The sequence below is a fragment of the Mangifera indica genome, chromosome 12 (assembly GCF_011075055.1).
Source record: "Mangifera indica cultivar Alphonso chromosome 12, CATAS_Mindica_2.1, whole genome shotgun sequence".
Taxonomy (NCBI): Eukaryota; Viridiplantae; Streptophyta; class Magnoliopsida; order Sapindales; family Anacardiaceae; genus Mangifera; species Mangifera indica.
Window position 1 is genome coordinate 11,900,141 of NC_058148.1, and position 15,192 is coordinate 11,915,332.

Consider the following 15,192-nt stretch of genomic DNA (forward strand, 5'->3'; position numbering starts at 1 on the left):
TTCTGGTCAAATTAAAATCTGAGTTTATTCCAGGTGTTTTTTTACATCCAAAATCTGTTTAAAAGGATAATTATATTCATTTACTATTTCCAGAGTAAAAAATATACTGAAAAACAAGAAGAAAATTTCTATTTCTCGACGTCAATTTTTTTTTTTTTTAAAATTAGAAATATTCCTTTATTTACATCTTCTATTTTCAAAAACAAGATTTAATTTGTAATTGAATTATAGATGATTGAAGCATGTTGATCCCAAAATGTAGTATAGAAAGTAGGTGGGGAACACTGAAAATTAAAATTGACGCGGACTAGGTCACAAACTCAAACTTTGTGATAAAAAATTTAAATGCAATTATTAGAGTTATAATATATGATATGTATAAAATTATATAACATAGATAAAGTATATTTAAAAAAAAGTATAATATAATAGACATATTATAACAAAGAATAATCCCCCCCCCCCCCCCCCCCTTCTCTCTCTCTCTCTCTCTCTCTCTCTATATATATATATATATATATATATATATATATATATATATATATATATATATATATAAATGCATATTTTAAAAAAAAAAAGTGATGTTATCAAAATGTACATTAGAAATTTTAAAAACATTTTAAATATTTCTTAAAGTGAAACCAAATATAAATTTGTATCATTTACGAAACCACGTGTAAATCAATTGGGAGAGAGCAATGAGATTTGCTTGCGGCTAAAGAATTTGTTCCACCCAAATTATCTTGTTATCTCAAATATTCGCCTATTAATTATAAAAATTTTAAATATCTACCCATAAAAAGATTAAGTCTATTAATTCTAAAGATAAAATATCATTTTATTTGTAATATAAAAAATAAATTAAAATTTAATTTTTTTCCTCCAAAACTCAAAAAACTAAAGTTTACCTTTTAGACAAAGTTTAAAAAAATGATATTTTCTTTTAGGGTTTAGTTTTGAATTCTCGACGATAAATCTAGCATCAACACTAATGACAAAGATTCTCTGACGCATCATCATGCTCCAACAGTTTTTCTCCCCTCTTTTAAAATGTCGACCGATGAAGATTGCATCTTCATAGTCTTCCCAGGTGTCTTCCCGAAGGAGCTCTTCTTCTCCCTCACTTTATTCGACATTGATCGAACATCCAATTGAAAGGAGAAAAATTGTAGGAAGGTGAGAAAGTTTCGAAAGGGAGAGACTGTCGGCAATAATGGTGGAGTTTGAAAACTAAATCTTAAGGGAAAAATATCATTTTTTAAAACTTGACTTATAGGAGAAAATTTTAGTTTTTAAAGTTTAAGGGAAAAAAAAAAATTTTAAGTGGTTAGAGTTTCGTTAATTTTAACAGCTTATAAGTGAGTAAATAAAATTTTTAAAGTTAAAAGGTGAAAACTTAAGAGAAGAAAATACTTTTCAACACTGATAAGATATCTAACTGAAAAGTGAGAGATTATAGGAGAGAGAGAAAGTTTTGAGAGGGATAAACTATCGGCAATAACGTTGGAGTTTGAAAACTAAATATTAAGGGAAAAATATCATTTTTTAAAATTCAGTTTATGGGAGAAATTATTAGTTCTTAAAGTTTAGGAGGAAAAAAGAAATAAAATTTTAAGTGGTTAAAGTTTTATTAATTTTAATTGTTATAAATAAATAAATAAAATTTTTAAAGTTAAAGGGTGAGAATTAAATTAGAGGATACTTTGGCGGGAAACAGTTCTTTGGCCTTTGCTTGCTATAAATGCACTATACATATTTATTGTCTAACTGAAAGCATTAATTTATAACAACGCAGGCTTATAAAAGTTTTTAAGTGCAGTCCATAAGTCTGTCTTCTCCTACATTCATTTCCTTGTCCAATCTGTTCTTCAATGGAAAAGCAAACACACTTGCTCTTCTTACTTCTCTTCTTCTCCTTCACGGCAATAATCTTCACAGGTCTGCAAATTGAATCACTTGTCTATAATGATAAAGTTTGTTGCATTTTTTTTGTGCATTTGTATTTTGCTCATATTCTATTACACAGAGGCTCTTGCAAAGGAAGGTAGGAGGGGCTCTCTAAAGCTTTTTGTTTTCGGGGACTCGTACGTCGATACTGGAAATTGGGAGAAATTCGGACCTTGCTGGAAAGAACCGTATGGGATGACTTACCCTGGAAGACCGGCCGGTCGATTTTCCGATGGACGTGTCTTGACTGATTTTCTAGGTCTGTGCTCTCTTTATCTCTTTCAGTAACATTTTAACCATTCCAAATCAGATTGACTGTCAATCTATAAGACTGATTTTCCTTTCTCATATACTTTCAAAATATCAAAATAATGATATTTGGGAGTATAATAGTTTATTAGACCTCCTATCAAAAGTTGAATAATTTCAATAGCTAATATTTACATGGTCACGACTCAAATTTTTTTTTTTTTATAATATATACCAGACATTTAATAAAATTGGTTACAGTATAATCACAAAACAAAATTTAGAAGACTATACATTTATGCTATGTTTACCCACATGGGAAATTTTCTAACACTTAAATATTAAGACCAAGTAAAAACAAAGATTGGATGGGGTTAATTTTTTCATTTTGTAAATTTAAAAATAAAAAAAAAAAGACTTTTCTTATCATATTTATTAATTTTGTAAAAATTTCTTTATGGTTAATATGCTTTTTATATGCAGCTTGGCATTTGGGGATAGAATCTCCCATCCCTTTCGAATTGAGAAAGCCAGAGAATGGATCAAGTGTAGAAAATGGCATGAACTTTGCGTATGGAGGCACTGGTGTTTTCAACACGACGGTGAATGAGCCAAATATGACAGTGCAAATCAACTACTTTGAGCAACAACTTGAACAAAATGTCTTCACCAAAGATGACCTTAATTCTTCCATTGCCTTGGTTTCTCTCGCTGGGAATGACTACGACTATGATGCTTCCATCATTAAGAATGACATTAAGTTTGTCCAGGTTAGTAGCTGAACTAATATCATCTGTTTCTTTGTTATGTTGGCCAATTATGGTAGGTTATCTATTTCTGCTTTCTTAATAAGAACGCTTATAATTGTAATTTAATGTGTCAATTTAGTTGAGTTGTCTGGTACCTCCTATAATTAATGAGACAGTGAAAGTATAATAATTTCAAAAGACAGATCACATAATTAGAGCATGGAAATATGTCATTTCATCAAACCTTGGGTGGGAAATAGTCATTTGTCCTTGAAATAATTACAAAAGACAGATCACAGTTAGGGATGGCAAAGGGTCAGATAGGACTGAATACTTTAATTTTCATACCCATTTCGAAGGGGAAACATTTCTGAGTCCCTATCCCATCCCTATGTCGGGGGATGACACAGAATCCCTATTCTCTCTTGTGGGAAAAAATTTTAGCCCCTTTCCCTTGTTATCCCCACGAGGAAAATTCTCTACACTTTTCTCTCTTTATCCTCACAAAAAAAATATTGAAATATATATTAGATTTCAAGACACATTTGTATTAATTTAAAATTTTTAAAAGTAACTCAATATATAAGAGTTTAGAGAGCACGTAAGAAAAGAGAGAAACTCAAAAGGGGACGGATTAAAGATATATTTATTTTTATCTCTGCAAGAATTTTAGCCATCTTTGTCTCAATCTTTATAGGATAATCCTCTCCCTATTCGAAAAGGGGTGGATTAAATACCCAATTTTGTGAGCCAGATTGTTATCTCTAATCACAGTGAAAAAAGGTCAACAACTGAGTTTAATCACCTTCTAGAATCTAATAAACTATCCTAGCACTGACAATGTTGTGTGATCTCTGCACCTTAATAGGCTTCGCAGGAGCTTACGACCAATATCATTCACCAACTTTCAATTAATCTGAAGCGCCTTCGAGCATTGGGGATTAAAAAGATAGCTGTTACTACCGTTGAGCCGATGGGGTGCTTGCCCAAAGCAACTGTCTTTTCTGGATATAACAACTGCTCTGAATTATTCAATGGAGTCGCTAAGTATCACAACCAGGTGTTGGCCAATGAAGTGCAAAAGCTAAACAAGGAGACCAAGGATTCTCACATATTTCTTCTGGATCTCTATGGCGCATTCATGTCTACATTAACCAAAAATGGACAACTTTCAGGTAAATACATTTTGAGTTTTTCTTTTTTCAAGATGAACTTATATCATGTCACACCATTATATTAATGAAGGATTGTATACTTTATACAAATATAATACAATCTAATAAGAATCCTAATATACACAGAAGGAATACATGAATTGAATACTACAAATATAATAAAATAGGACTCCCCTGCAATTGTAGCGGGAGTTCAGGGAGCCAATCTAAGGAAGTTTTATTTTTTATGTTTCCAATTATGTGTTTATGAATATGAATTCAAGGAGAGAATCCGGATCTGTAAAACTATTTATATATACTTAAATTGAACAATTTTGTAATATTATAATGACTGCAGGTAATTCGGAGATGAAGACTTTGTTGCAGCCATGCTGTGTGGGTTTAGAAGGGAAGTATTTCTGTGGCAGCGTAGATAAGAGTGGGGTGAAGAAATACAGTGTATGCAGTCACCCAGAATTATCGTTCTTTTGGGACGATGTACACCCAGTGCAAAATGGCTGGAAAGCTGTTTATTATGCCTTACGGTCTACCCTCAATGAAAATATCCATTTTCCATAACACCTTAGTCGGTGATGAGCTAGTTCTTTGCCATAAATGAATTCTCAAGAGGAAGATTACAATGTTACAGTTTTGAGTATTTGAGAAATGTCCATATTTTATTGCTAAGTTGGAAGTTTAGATCTCTACTACAGAGATTTACTTTGTAACAATGGAAGCCTGAAGATTATGGAGGTGCGATGAGCTGCTCTGCTCTGTTGTGGGTGTTATAACCAAGTTTTATATTAAAATCTATATATTCAATTTGCATTTAGGTTTTTGCCAATTTCTAGCATTTTAGCATTATACATTTTTTTTCTTCAATTGCATAAAAAACTAAAAGACAACTTAAAAAAAAAAAAAGATATAACTCCAAGACTTTGAATTAAATCTATACGTTCAACTCATAATGTTCAAATTAAATCACGAGGTCAATTTTCGGTGCTTTTTCCCTTGAAATATTGATCAATTTTAGATGATTTCCCCATATGTGATTTTGGGGATTGTGATTCACTACTATAGGGATTTGATTGCAACTTATTTTTTTCATTCAATTGCTTGATTTTCTTGTTTTTGGAAATTTCAAAATGACATTTTTATCCAGGGTATAAAAATTCTAAGTGTATAAGGGCCAATTTAGTCTTTTAGTGTCTAATTTGGTTCCTCCAGGCCAGGCCTAATGTAAGTTTAGTATGATACAAGTCAAAATCATATAAAAATATTAGATTTATTATCTAATAAATAAAATAATAATAAAAATATAGATTTCAGATAATCAAAGATCCCAACAAAATGCACCACCCCTTAAAATTTTTACTTAACCACATGAAAAAAAATATTTTCCAATTTTAGAGATTTACTATGATGCCAATTCAAATTTCAAATATAAAGTTTAGACCGTTTATGTCATAGCCATCAATTTGTACCATCGCTAAATCTCAACAAGGCATTTGAACCCTCCATTGACTTGGCAACATCAATTAATTATAATTGGCTTATATACAATTAATTATATATTTTATTAAGGTAAATCTTAGTCTTTAAAAAAAAAAAAAAGTCTTATATACAATTAATTATAATTGGCAACATCAATACATCACCAAGCCAATTAAACAATTTTATGAAAATTTCTCTGATAAATTATTCTGGTGATTGAAGGATTCACAAGTATTGTTAAAATTTCTATGAATCAGGAAGGGGGTAGATACAATGAACCTCGCACAGATATTAACTGACAGAATCATCAAGGCCAAACACAGATTACCCACTCAAATATTAAGTTTTCAAGTGAAGTTATCATGACAAAACTTAACAAATATAAATAAAAGATGAAAATAACAATAAAAGAAAAATAATGTCATTATTTTACCATAAAATTATAATTAAAAAATTATTTTGATGATAAATTATTTTAAAAATTATTGAATATAAATAATTTTAATGTTTAATTAAAAATAATAAAAAAATATTAATATATTATTTTATTTAAATTTTTTTAAATATAATTATTTTAAAATATTTTTACATTATTTGTTTATTAATTAAAAATAAGAGTATTTTTACTTTAAAAAATAAATAAATAAAAATATAATTATAATAATATCAAAATTATTTAGATAACTAATAGCTGCGTTACTGTGTTTATTCAATTAAAAAAGGGATCATGTTGGCCACCACCCCTTTTGATGGGCTCTTACTCATTCTATCCAACGTTTTCAAAAAGGCAATTTATTCAAAAAAGGTGATAGCGTGTTACTTTCAACTTCATCCTTCTTTCTCTAAAAGCCCAATGATTTTATTAAAACTGATCCCATAATCAAATTAATTATTTTATTGATTAATAATTTGATTAATTCAATTAGTTTAATCAACTAATCGGACGAATCAATTTTAATTTACATTTTATAATTGGATAAATAACTATAAAAAGTTAAATTAACACGTCATAACTATATATAATTATTTAGTTAATCAGTATAAATATCATTATAAGTTTATCATTTCTAAATTTACCGTTATAAAAGATTAATACAATTTTAAACTTATTTATTTATATCAATTTTAATTAATTTTTTAATTGGTTAATAATTACATAAAAACCAAATTAGGTTATAAATTAATCTTAATTGAATCGATTAAATCTAATTTTTAAAACATGATCAAAATCTATTAAAACTCGGATGGCCAATGTACTACAATTGTTGAATTGTACTACTATGTTTTACACAGTAGTAACGATTTGTACTACTTAATTTTACAAATGCTTCACTTCAAAGCACTTACTAAGATTTGGCAAATTGGCATAACTACCCAACCCAACTCCAATTAGATAGATAGTCTTTCTTATTCGTTTGTTGCCTATTCTTCTAACAAAGTTGATCTCGGCAACCAATAATTTTATATAATTGAAATTGCTGAAAATAGACTGTCCCATTAATTATTTTATTAAATTAATAATGGGATTTAACATTAGTTTTTTTTTCAGTATATGTGTTCTTAGAATAATTAATAACGAGTTTTGATATTATAAGAATTAATAAAATAAGAAAAAAATTATTTTTAAAACAATTATTAATATTTTCCTCCTTTTAACATAAAAATTGATGAAAAATGTTAGAAATATCGGTGAAAATCTAAAACTTATTTATATATGGGATAATTTGGTTCAACTCTAATGTATTAATAGTGTCTGTATGACTCCAACGGGTTGATCAATTTCAAAGACACACTTGATTTAGTCAGTTTAATTAATTACCAAAAAAAAAATATAAATTCTATATTGGACATATTTTTTTTAATATTTATTATCAATAAATAAATAAACAGTGAGTAGAATGGGAAGCGTCCCATCTAAGTTGGAAACTGGAAACGGGAAGGCGCGTATGCAACTAAAAGGTGGGACCCACCTTCAACAAGACAGGCTTTTCGGTAACCTTACCACGACTCTCTCTTACTTCTATAAAATCTGAGATAGGCTCTCTACAAATATCATCACCATTTCTAGTTATTTTATATTCTTTGTTTCTCTTCGTCATTTTAAACGTCCAAAGTCATGTCTCAGGTACCCACAATTCCTTTTTTTTTTTTTTATTTCCAATTTAATCTCTCTGTTTTTTTTCTTCCAATTTGGTTTCTTAATTTCTATGCGTCTTCATGTTTGATTCTTCCAAGCAGTTTTACCATGTTTCTTGTATTTTTTTCTGGTTGAAATCAATATTTGACCAATTTTATACCAACTGTGGAATAAAATAACATGGGAATGTTTAGATTCATCTAAATTTTAACTTGTTTTTGGTCAACTTCTTGTAATTCATTACAAATTGGCAGGCCTTGTACAGTTTTTAGGGGGATTTCGATCCCTTTTTCATATATGTTTTTTTCAATTTGTGAAGTGGGATAACAATGATTCTTTCTACCTATTGGTTTTAAGATTTTTGTGATCGTTGATATTTTTGTGATTGAGAATCAGGTATGCATGTGCTTCGATTATATGGAAAACCTCACTTTATTTTTCTGTTTGATTGCAGACCGTTGTCCTCAAGGTTGGTATGTCATGTGAAGGCTGTGTTGGAGCAGTCAAGAGAGTATTGGGAAAAATGGAAGGTGTGTTTTTGAGGTCATTTTTTAATTTCATTGCTTCTATGAATTCGCTTTCGAAAGCTTTTGATTGTGTAAGGACTTCTGTGTGGTTTGTTTAAATCGTATGTGTATAGCTAAGCTGAATTGTTGATTTTTAAATTTGGCATTGAGACTGGGGCATTTTCATTCCATCTTGTATAATTTATTTATTCATATTAAATTTTTTGCTGTGCAATCATAATTTGGTATCTGGTGGTAGTTATAAAATTTGGTGTGCTTTGCTGGTTTTCTGTTATTATTATCCAGTTTGATAACAGTTGCCGATGTGTTTTCATTGCTATCTTCAGGTGTGGAAAATTTTGATATCAATTTGAAGGAGCAAAAAGTGACTGTAAAGGGCAATGTGCAGCCCGAAGCTGTTCTGCAGACTGTGTCAAAAACTGGGAAGAAGACTGCCTTCTGGGAAGAGGAGACACCAGCAGCAGCACCATTACCAGCAGAACCATCGCCAGCAGAACCAGAATCAAAGCCAACTGAAGCTGTTGCTGCTTCTTAATGTCAGCGAGCCATTTGATTTGTGGGAATATATCTTTTATTAATGGTTTAGACCTTGATGAATTTACTATGAATATTGTGTGGACTGTCTAATATGTAGTGCACTTCAACTTTGAAACTACAATAAGTTCTTGAGTGCCTTTCCTCTGTGTTATTATCTAAAAATAAATAAATTTTCCTTTAGATAATTTCACGTCTTTGTTATTGTAGACACTGGACTATTTACTGTTCGGTGATATTCTTTGGGGAATCAGTAGTTGTCTTTCAGATCACAGTAATCTGTGTGGCCTGTTTCAGTTTGATTGCTAAACCAATGCATCAGTTACATAAGCATATCATTTGCAGTTATAGGCGCACTCAAATTATGCAGGTTTGAAGCGAGGCGTGTCCTGTGTTTGATGAGAAATTGAGAAAGAAGAATGGGGTTTTAAGTGGGAAGATTTCATTCATCATTTACAGGAAAAGATGTGATGAGAGATGATGGCACCACTAAGAAGATATGTGATTCCTTTATAAGGGGGTTTGCGTTTTTAATTTATTTTTTTAAAATATTTGATGTTTAATTTGTGAAGTTCCTTGTCTCTGTGGTACTTTTTTTAAATGTGTTTCTTCTCATTGAACCCACCAATGGTTTGAATAATTCATTAAATTGGTTAAAGCCTTCATTCCCAACGAAAGAAAGTGACAACTTCCCATCAAAGATCTAAGAGACTAAAAGTTTCTGAAATTGATTTTCCACCTTTTTTATGGCTCAAATATGTTCGCTGAATTGATAGATATCTTTGTTGATGACAAGTTTGAATGTCTCATTTCAAATGGTTGTCAACTTGATTTAATTTCATACTCAATGTTGATGAACAAAAGTTAAGATCTTGCAAGTGGACAAATCAAATCATAGTATAGTAAGCAAATACGAGAGTCGCACCCACGGGGATTTGCTGAGTTTTAAAAAAATAAAAATGGCTAATAAAATTGCTAAAATTGAATAATCAGATGAAAGAAAATCACTTTACTGAAAATCTCCTTCAATTCCTCAGATTTGTTCTTCCTTTATTGCGGTTATCTTTTAACGATCATGTTTAGCGTATTTTATAATCAGAAACCATCGAACACAAGAAGAACATGAATTAAAAACTGAAAAGTGCCTTAGCATGGTGTATGCATCAACATTAATTCTTTTATTCAAGGGAGTATATTCAAGGTTAAGCACATGGTGTCTACTACCTTGTCTCATACGAACAATTATTGCATGATAAGTAGTTTGATAAATATATAGTGACAGTTTTCATTAATTTATATTCCAAGAGTGGGAGTATTGGACATGGCTTATTGGGTGTTTTGGAGGTATACCACCCAGATTTTTCAGCTGGGAGTACAACATTGATAGGAGGATATGTTCATCTGGGCAAATGTGGAAAATTGCTTGGTGCTCATTAAGTTTTTGATATTCTAGATTCGAAGAACTTGGTTTCTTGGAATACATGGATTAGGGAGGGAAGAATCAGAAATCTATAGCTTGATGCAGAGAAATAAGATCAAACCTAATGGTGTTATATTTGTTGGGGAATCATCTGCCTGTGGACACATGGGACTTGCGGAGGAAGGATTACATCATTTCAATTCTGTGATCAGAGACCACTTTATTGCCCCAAGGATGGATCATATGGCAGCTATGGTCAATCTTTTTGCCCTTAGTGGGCAGACAAGAAGAGCTTATGAATTTATCAAGAGTTTTCCTATAGATGCTGACAAGGTGCTTTGGTGATTTCTCTTGTCAGGTTGTGAAACCCAAAAAGGTTTAGTTCTAGGAAGGTATGCTGCAGAGAAGATTCTGTGTATTGATCCAGAAGATACTTTGGCTCATATCACGCTGTCGAATGGTATGCAGAAGCTAAAATGTGGGATGAAATTGCCGAAGTGGGAAAAATAATGAAAGAAAAAGCTTTAAAGAAAGATACCGGACATAGCTGGATTGATCTTAAGAACAAATACATCATTTTCTGCAAGTCATTATGCACAATTTCAAGAACAGTTCGACAGCTCAGTGGTTTGATGCAGGATATAAACCTGATGGCATCTTCCCATTCCTCTGTGGAAACAAGCCTTGAAGTTTGAGGGGGGAAATATTTGGTGACAATGCATTTTACTTAAATGGTTTGTTACATGTGAGAAAATATGCCACATGAAAGCATTGTAGCTGATATCTGTATCAGTAATGGTTGATGGACAAAGTAGAGGAAGAAGTTAGAAGTATAGATGACTCCTAAACATGAGGTCACATCACATTATTACGCATAACTTTGTTAAGGATTTGTGATCAGCTGCAATTTCAGAGGTTTGTTTTGTTGCAGCATCCCTGGGTGAGAGGTTAACATATTCCAAAGCTTGTGCTCTTAATTTCTGAGGGTAATCAGCAACACATCCAATTCTTGGGCCTCCACCTGTTGACCATTTCAAAGATAGTTGGTGCCCTAATTGGTATGAACTTGCTTCCTTCTTGCTTTGAATCCTCTGCAAGATCTCCTTTTGCATACTTGTCCTTGGGTTCTGCAGATTGCTGGACAAGGTTCTTTTGTAACTTAATTTTCTTCCAGCTCTAGCATATACAGATGACTTACAGGGTTGGTTTTCATCAATGGCTCTGGAAACTTGTGGTCTGGGCATTACAGGATCTATCGAATTTCCAAATTTGCTGATGTCACTCCTCTCACTATCATCAGTAGGTGAAAATACCTGACTAAAATCTGAGAAGTTAGAACCAGATGAAACAAAAAGAAATCCTGGTGGATATTTTGTGCTCTATACAAGCAATGGATTCATGGTAGACAGAAAGAAAAGGTTTATCTGATCACTGAGTTACATACCTGAACTTCATTAACATTGACTCCACTCTCCTTTAGGAAGGCCAAGAAGCAGCCAAGGTTCTCATTTGTTGGACGGTAATGCCCACTGTATGCTGATACAGACTGAAAGTCATGAGGACATGTTCACAATTCAGTTGCAATAAATGTGTAACTCTACAGCAACCTCAAATACAAGTTGAAATGTAAAGTACACAGGCATATTATCTCCTTAATTAATTTTATATTGAACAGAGAAGCAAATTTTGATTTGACTTTTGCTCTGCAATCGACATTTTTATATCCCCAGTTGAACTAATATCCTGTTGGCTATCTTTATGCATGGTGTCTTTCTTTTGATCATAAAGATACGCCTCATATGCTATAAGTGTATTTTAAAAGTTAAATTGAGGTTTGTTAATGTAATATTGACTGCTAGTTACTTATACCTTGAGCTTTCCATCTTGTGCCATCAGTTTTCCTGCTGCCAAAGTGGCCGCTCCTGCAAGGAAGCTGGAATGATGCAATAATCCCTTTTGTTTCTGATCAGAGAAGAAAAGGCATTAACGTTTGGTTGATGACAAAAGTGTAGTAGTGCTGCAAATTGGAGAAAATTTGTTCAACACATAGTTTAGTATCCATATCATGTCTTACCTCACCAGCATAAATTGTTTTGGAGGCACTCATCGCAAATATCCATTTTGAATCTCGCAATCCATGATTCGTGTTGAGAAGGTTTCCAGTTTGTTTGTGCACAAATTTTCCTCCAACGATGATATACTGGCACTGTTCCCTCTCTTGCTTACATGGGGGAGCATAACAAACAGTGATAAGAAAGTTAGAAAACTGAATAACAGCTCACATGAAAACCCAGTCTGGACTCTGTTGAAATCAGCACTCCTTTTATGCTTCTATTGGTACTTGAAACTGAAAATTTTCTTGTAGGATTGAGCCATTATTGACAATTAAATCTGAAGATATTTGTGTTTATAAAGTGTGGTGTGATGATCTCTCATGAAATCTAAGGCTAAAGGTGATCGTGCATATCTATCAAAAATTTAAAGAGAAAGGTATACTTTCTTCCTTTTTATGTTAAACCCTACACAATGATTTAGTAAAATTTATGACTCATTGTGTTATTGAATTATAAACTTTGACTCCCATATTTGATAGTTGGAAGCATACCGGTCCAAGATATTTAATGCGTTCTTGCTGTAGCCTTGATCTTGGGCAATCCTTGAGATTAACCTCTTTGCCTTCTCCAATGTCTAACCTTTATAAATAGAGATATCAAGAGTATTTTCAACATACTGTTCCCCATTTATGCAGAGGAAGAAACACAACCACATAAAATATAGTAGAATTGAAATAGGAGTTTTGCACAGAATGCCAAGAAAATGCAGAATTATGGGTACAACACTCTTTAACACCTTATTATTTTTGTGAAATAGTAGTTTGTGTAACCTGTGTTTGGCCATAACGCTCAAACTTAACTTAAAATCCAGAATGATTGAAGAGGAATCTCATGGTGGAATTGTAAGGACCTTATAATAATTTTTACATAGGAAAAATACAGTTCATAGCATAAGGAGAAATACCAGTAGAAAAATGGCTGTACTGTATCCCTTTTACGCCACTCCTCATAGTACAAGTTCAAATTATGACCATAACGATGTCGTGGATCAATCTGCACCACCATATGCATAATATATAAGTTACAAAAATGATACAAGTAGAAAATCCATGCTGAAGACTGAGAACTAATAGTGTAATACAGTCTTACAGCTTCAATCCAATGTTGGAAGGCTAGTTTTTGTGCTTTGGCATCTTTAGCTAAACCTTTTCCAACCTGACAGAAAATCAAAATGCATTACATATTTTTCCATATTACATAATTACATTACATGAGATCTCTTACAGGGAGCTATCAACATGCCTTTGAAGCGGTTAAGCGGATCCTAGTCCACCGTGATGCTGCAGTTTCAGGTCTGTGAAAATTGAAGAAGGAGACTGTACTATGATTGAGCCTTGCATAATCTATAGCTTGCCACCTTTAAACATTTTATGCACCAATTTACATTAGAGAATAAAGAAGAAATTGCATATCACATGAAAACTTTAGTAGATGCTAATTACCATAGTTCTTCAGCAACTACTGCAGAATCTGCTAGCCTGCGCCGTGTGCGATAACTCCTGTATATTTTCTGCAACTTCACTGCAGCAGTTGATTCAAAACCATTGCTTATCTTTGGAGAATCCATCACCATCAATCGGCAATCAACAGAAAGAGATATATCAGTTTGCTACCAGTAATACACAAAAGTTGGTTTAAGAAAGCACCAAGTTGGTTCAAGAAAAAACCATATATAGCCTGGTATGAAGATCTCTATCTCTATTTCTAACTTTCTGTGTCAGTTTGCATCAAGTTCTTCTGTTTATCATCTCTGTGATGAGATTTAGAATTCAATTTGCCATTAATGGGTGGGTGGTACAAGCTGCAGTCACAACTACTTGTGGTTACGACTCGTGAGCAAGAAAGTGGCCTCCACATTTCCACCCATTCCATGTCTTGTCAACACGCACTGCACTTTCAACATCAACTAGTGCTTATTCCCACCAGTTTCTGCTGGCTCAGTAAATTCTGTCTATATATTTTTGGCTCTTACCTGTAGACATATCTTAATATTCTAGGCCCTGGAGAGGATTTAAAAATCTGGGTGAAAGAGATGCAAGGACCAGGCTTGGTCATTTTTCATTATCACTTGCAAGGATTTCAATTCAGACAGATGTGGTTGCAATAACATGCCGTAGCAGTCATAATTTTGCAGCAGCTGTTGCAAAAACTGGCCTTTCCCACCTCTAGATTGAGCAGCTGTTGCAATCATGGTTGAAAACCCTGCTATAGCATTCAATTGTTTGAGTAGGATATTGTTCATTTTGGCCATCATCAACATAATGTCAGATTCATATAAAAACCAGGTTATTATTCATACTTTCAGTATAGGAAACACTTGAATTGTTGAAGAAACTTCTTGTCAAAATTGGGGTCCAACCGAGTGGATATTGGTTTCACAGGAATTTGCTTTTGAGTTGACACAAATATTGTTCACCCAGAGCACACCTACCGTCAGACTAAATCATCAATATTTCTTGTCTTGACAATGAAACGCCAACCTAAAATAGGAGGTTAAAAGCTGTAAAATAATACACAAATCTTTGCATTGCATGGATGTAATGTACCAATTAATCAGTTGTTGATGAGGTCCCCCATTGAATTGATTTCTCTCTCTGCAACCCAGTTGAAGAATTTAAGCCATAACCTCACTCTTGTTTTGAATTTTAGCCACCAGAAAAAATTATCTTGAATTGGGAAACTAGTAGAAAATGAGACAGCTGATTGCTATAGAAGCGGACCCTTGGTCATTTAAGGCTTCCCATGACTTGTATAATTGGCACTCCATTAATGTTATAGAATCAACTTCAGACCTAAATTTTCATATGTTTGATAATATTTCATTAAAATGATTTGTATGCAACATTGCTCAATTACAAATCAAC

General features: G+C 32.5%; 3 protein-coding genes across 6 annotated transcripts; 2 read left to right on the forward strand and 1 right to left on the reverse strand.

Moving 5' to 3' along the window:
- Nucleotides 1–1,790: 1,790 nt before the first annotated feature.
- Nucleotides 1,791–4,934, forward strand: LOC123192708 (GDSL esterase/lipase At5g03610-like). Its single transcript, XM_044605353.1, has 5 exons — nt 1,791–1,941; nt 2,030–2,209; nt 2,683–2,969; nt 3,817–4,123; nt 4,461–4,934. The coding sequence occupies exons 1-5, from the start codon at nt 1,875–1,877 to the stop codon at nt 4,679–4,681; spliced, it is 1,062 nt and encodes a 353-aa protein (XP_044461288.1). The 5' UTR covers nt 1,791–1,874; the 3' UTR covers nt 4,682–4,934.
- A 2,636-nt stretch (nt 4,935–7,570) lies between these two features.
- On the forward strand, nt 7,571–8,982 carry LOC123192271 (copper transport protein ATX1-like). Its single transcript, XM_044604752.1, has 3 exons — nt 7,571–7,721; nt 8,188–8,263; nt 8,587–8,982. The coding sequence occupies exons 1-3, from the start codon at nt 7,713–7,715 to the stop codon at nt 8,793–8,795; spliced, it is 294 nt and encodes a 97-aa protein (XP_044460687.1). The 5' UTR covers nt 7,571–7,712; the 3' UTR covers nt 8,796–8,982.
- A 1,928-nt stretch (nt 8,983–10,910) lies between these two features.
- On the reverse strand, nt 10,911–15,073 carry LOC123193610 (IQ domain-containing protein IQM3-like). 4 transcript variants are annotated; one of them, XM_044606664.1, is made up of 11 exons: nt 14,875–15,073; nt 14,628–14,755; nt 13,771–14,530; nt 13,571–13,685; nt 13,418–13,483; nt 13,233–13,321; nt 12,820–12,907; nt 12,289–12,435; nt 12,084–12,176; nt 11,659–11,760; nt 10,911–11,527 (listed from the first exon to the last, which is right to left on the reverse strand). In XM_044606664.1, the coding sequence occupies exons 3-11, from the start codon at nt 13,899–13,901 to the stop codon at nt 11,075–11,077; spliced, it is 1,284 nt and encodes a 427-aa protein (XP_044462599.1). In that variant the 5' UTR covers nt 13,902–14,530; nt 14,628–14,755; nt 14,875–15,073; the 3' UTR covers nt 10,911–11,074. The 4 variants fall into 4 exon arrangements, with proteins under 4 accessions (XP_044462599.1, XP_044462598.1, XP_044462595.1 ...); XM_044606663.1 differs by having other exon boundaries at nt 13,233–13,483; nt 13,771–13,880; nt 13,996–14,530; nt 14,875–15,016; XM_044606660.1 differs by having other exon boundaries at nt 13,233–13,483; nt 14,875–15,016.
- Nucleotides 15,074–15,192: the final 119 nt, after the last annotated feature.

Coding starts and splice junctions, on each gene's coding strand:
- LOC123192708 (XM_044605353.1), top strand. CDS start 1,875: ATGGAAAAGCAAACACACTTGCTCTTCTTACTTCTCTTCTTCTCCTTC. Junction 2,210..2,682: donor TGTCTTGACTGATTTTCTAG/GTCTGTGCTCTC, acceptor TTTTATATGCAG/CTTGGCATTTGGGGATAGAA. Junction 2,970..3,816: donor ATGACATTAAGTTTGTCCAG/GTTAGTAGCTGA, acceptor GCACCTTAATAG/GCTTCGCAGGAGCTTACGAC.
- LOC123192271 (XM_044604752.1), top strand. Junction 8,264..8,586: donor AGTATTGGGAAAAATGGAAG/GTGTGTTTTTGA, acceptor TGCTATCTTCAG/GTGTGGAAAATTTTGATATC.
- LOC123193610 (XM_044606660.1), bottom strand. CDS start 13,901: ATGGTGATGGATTCTCCAAAGATAAGCAATGGTTTTGAATCAACTGCT. Junction 13,686..13,770: donor GTAGTTGCTGAAGAACTATG/GTAATTAGCATC, acceptor AAATGTTTAAAG/GTGGCAAGCTATAGATTATG. Junction 11,761..12,083: donor CACAAGATGGAAAGCTCAAG/GTATAAGTAACT, acceptor CATGACTTTCAG/TCTGTATCAGCATACAGTGG.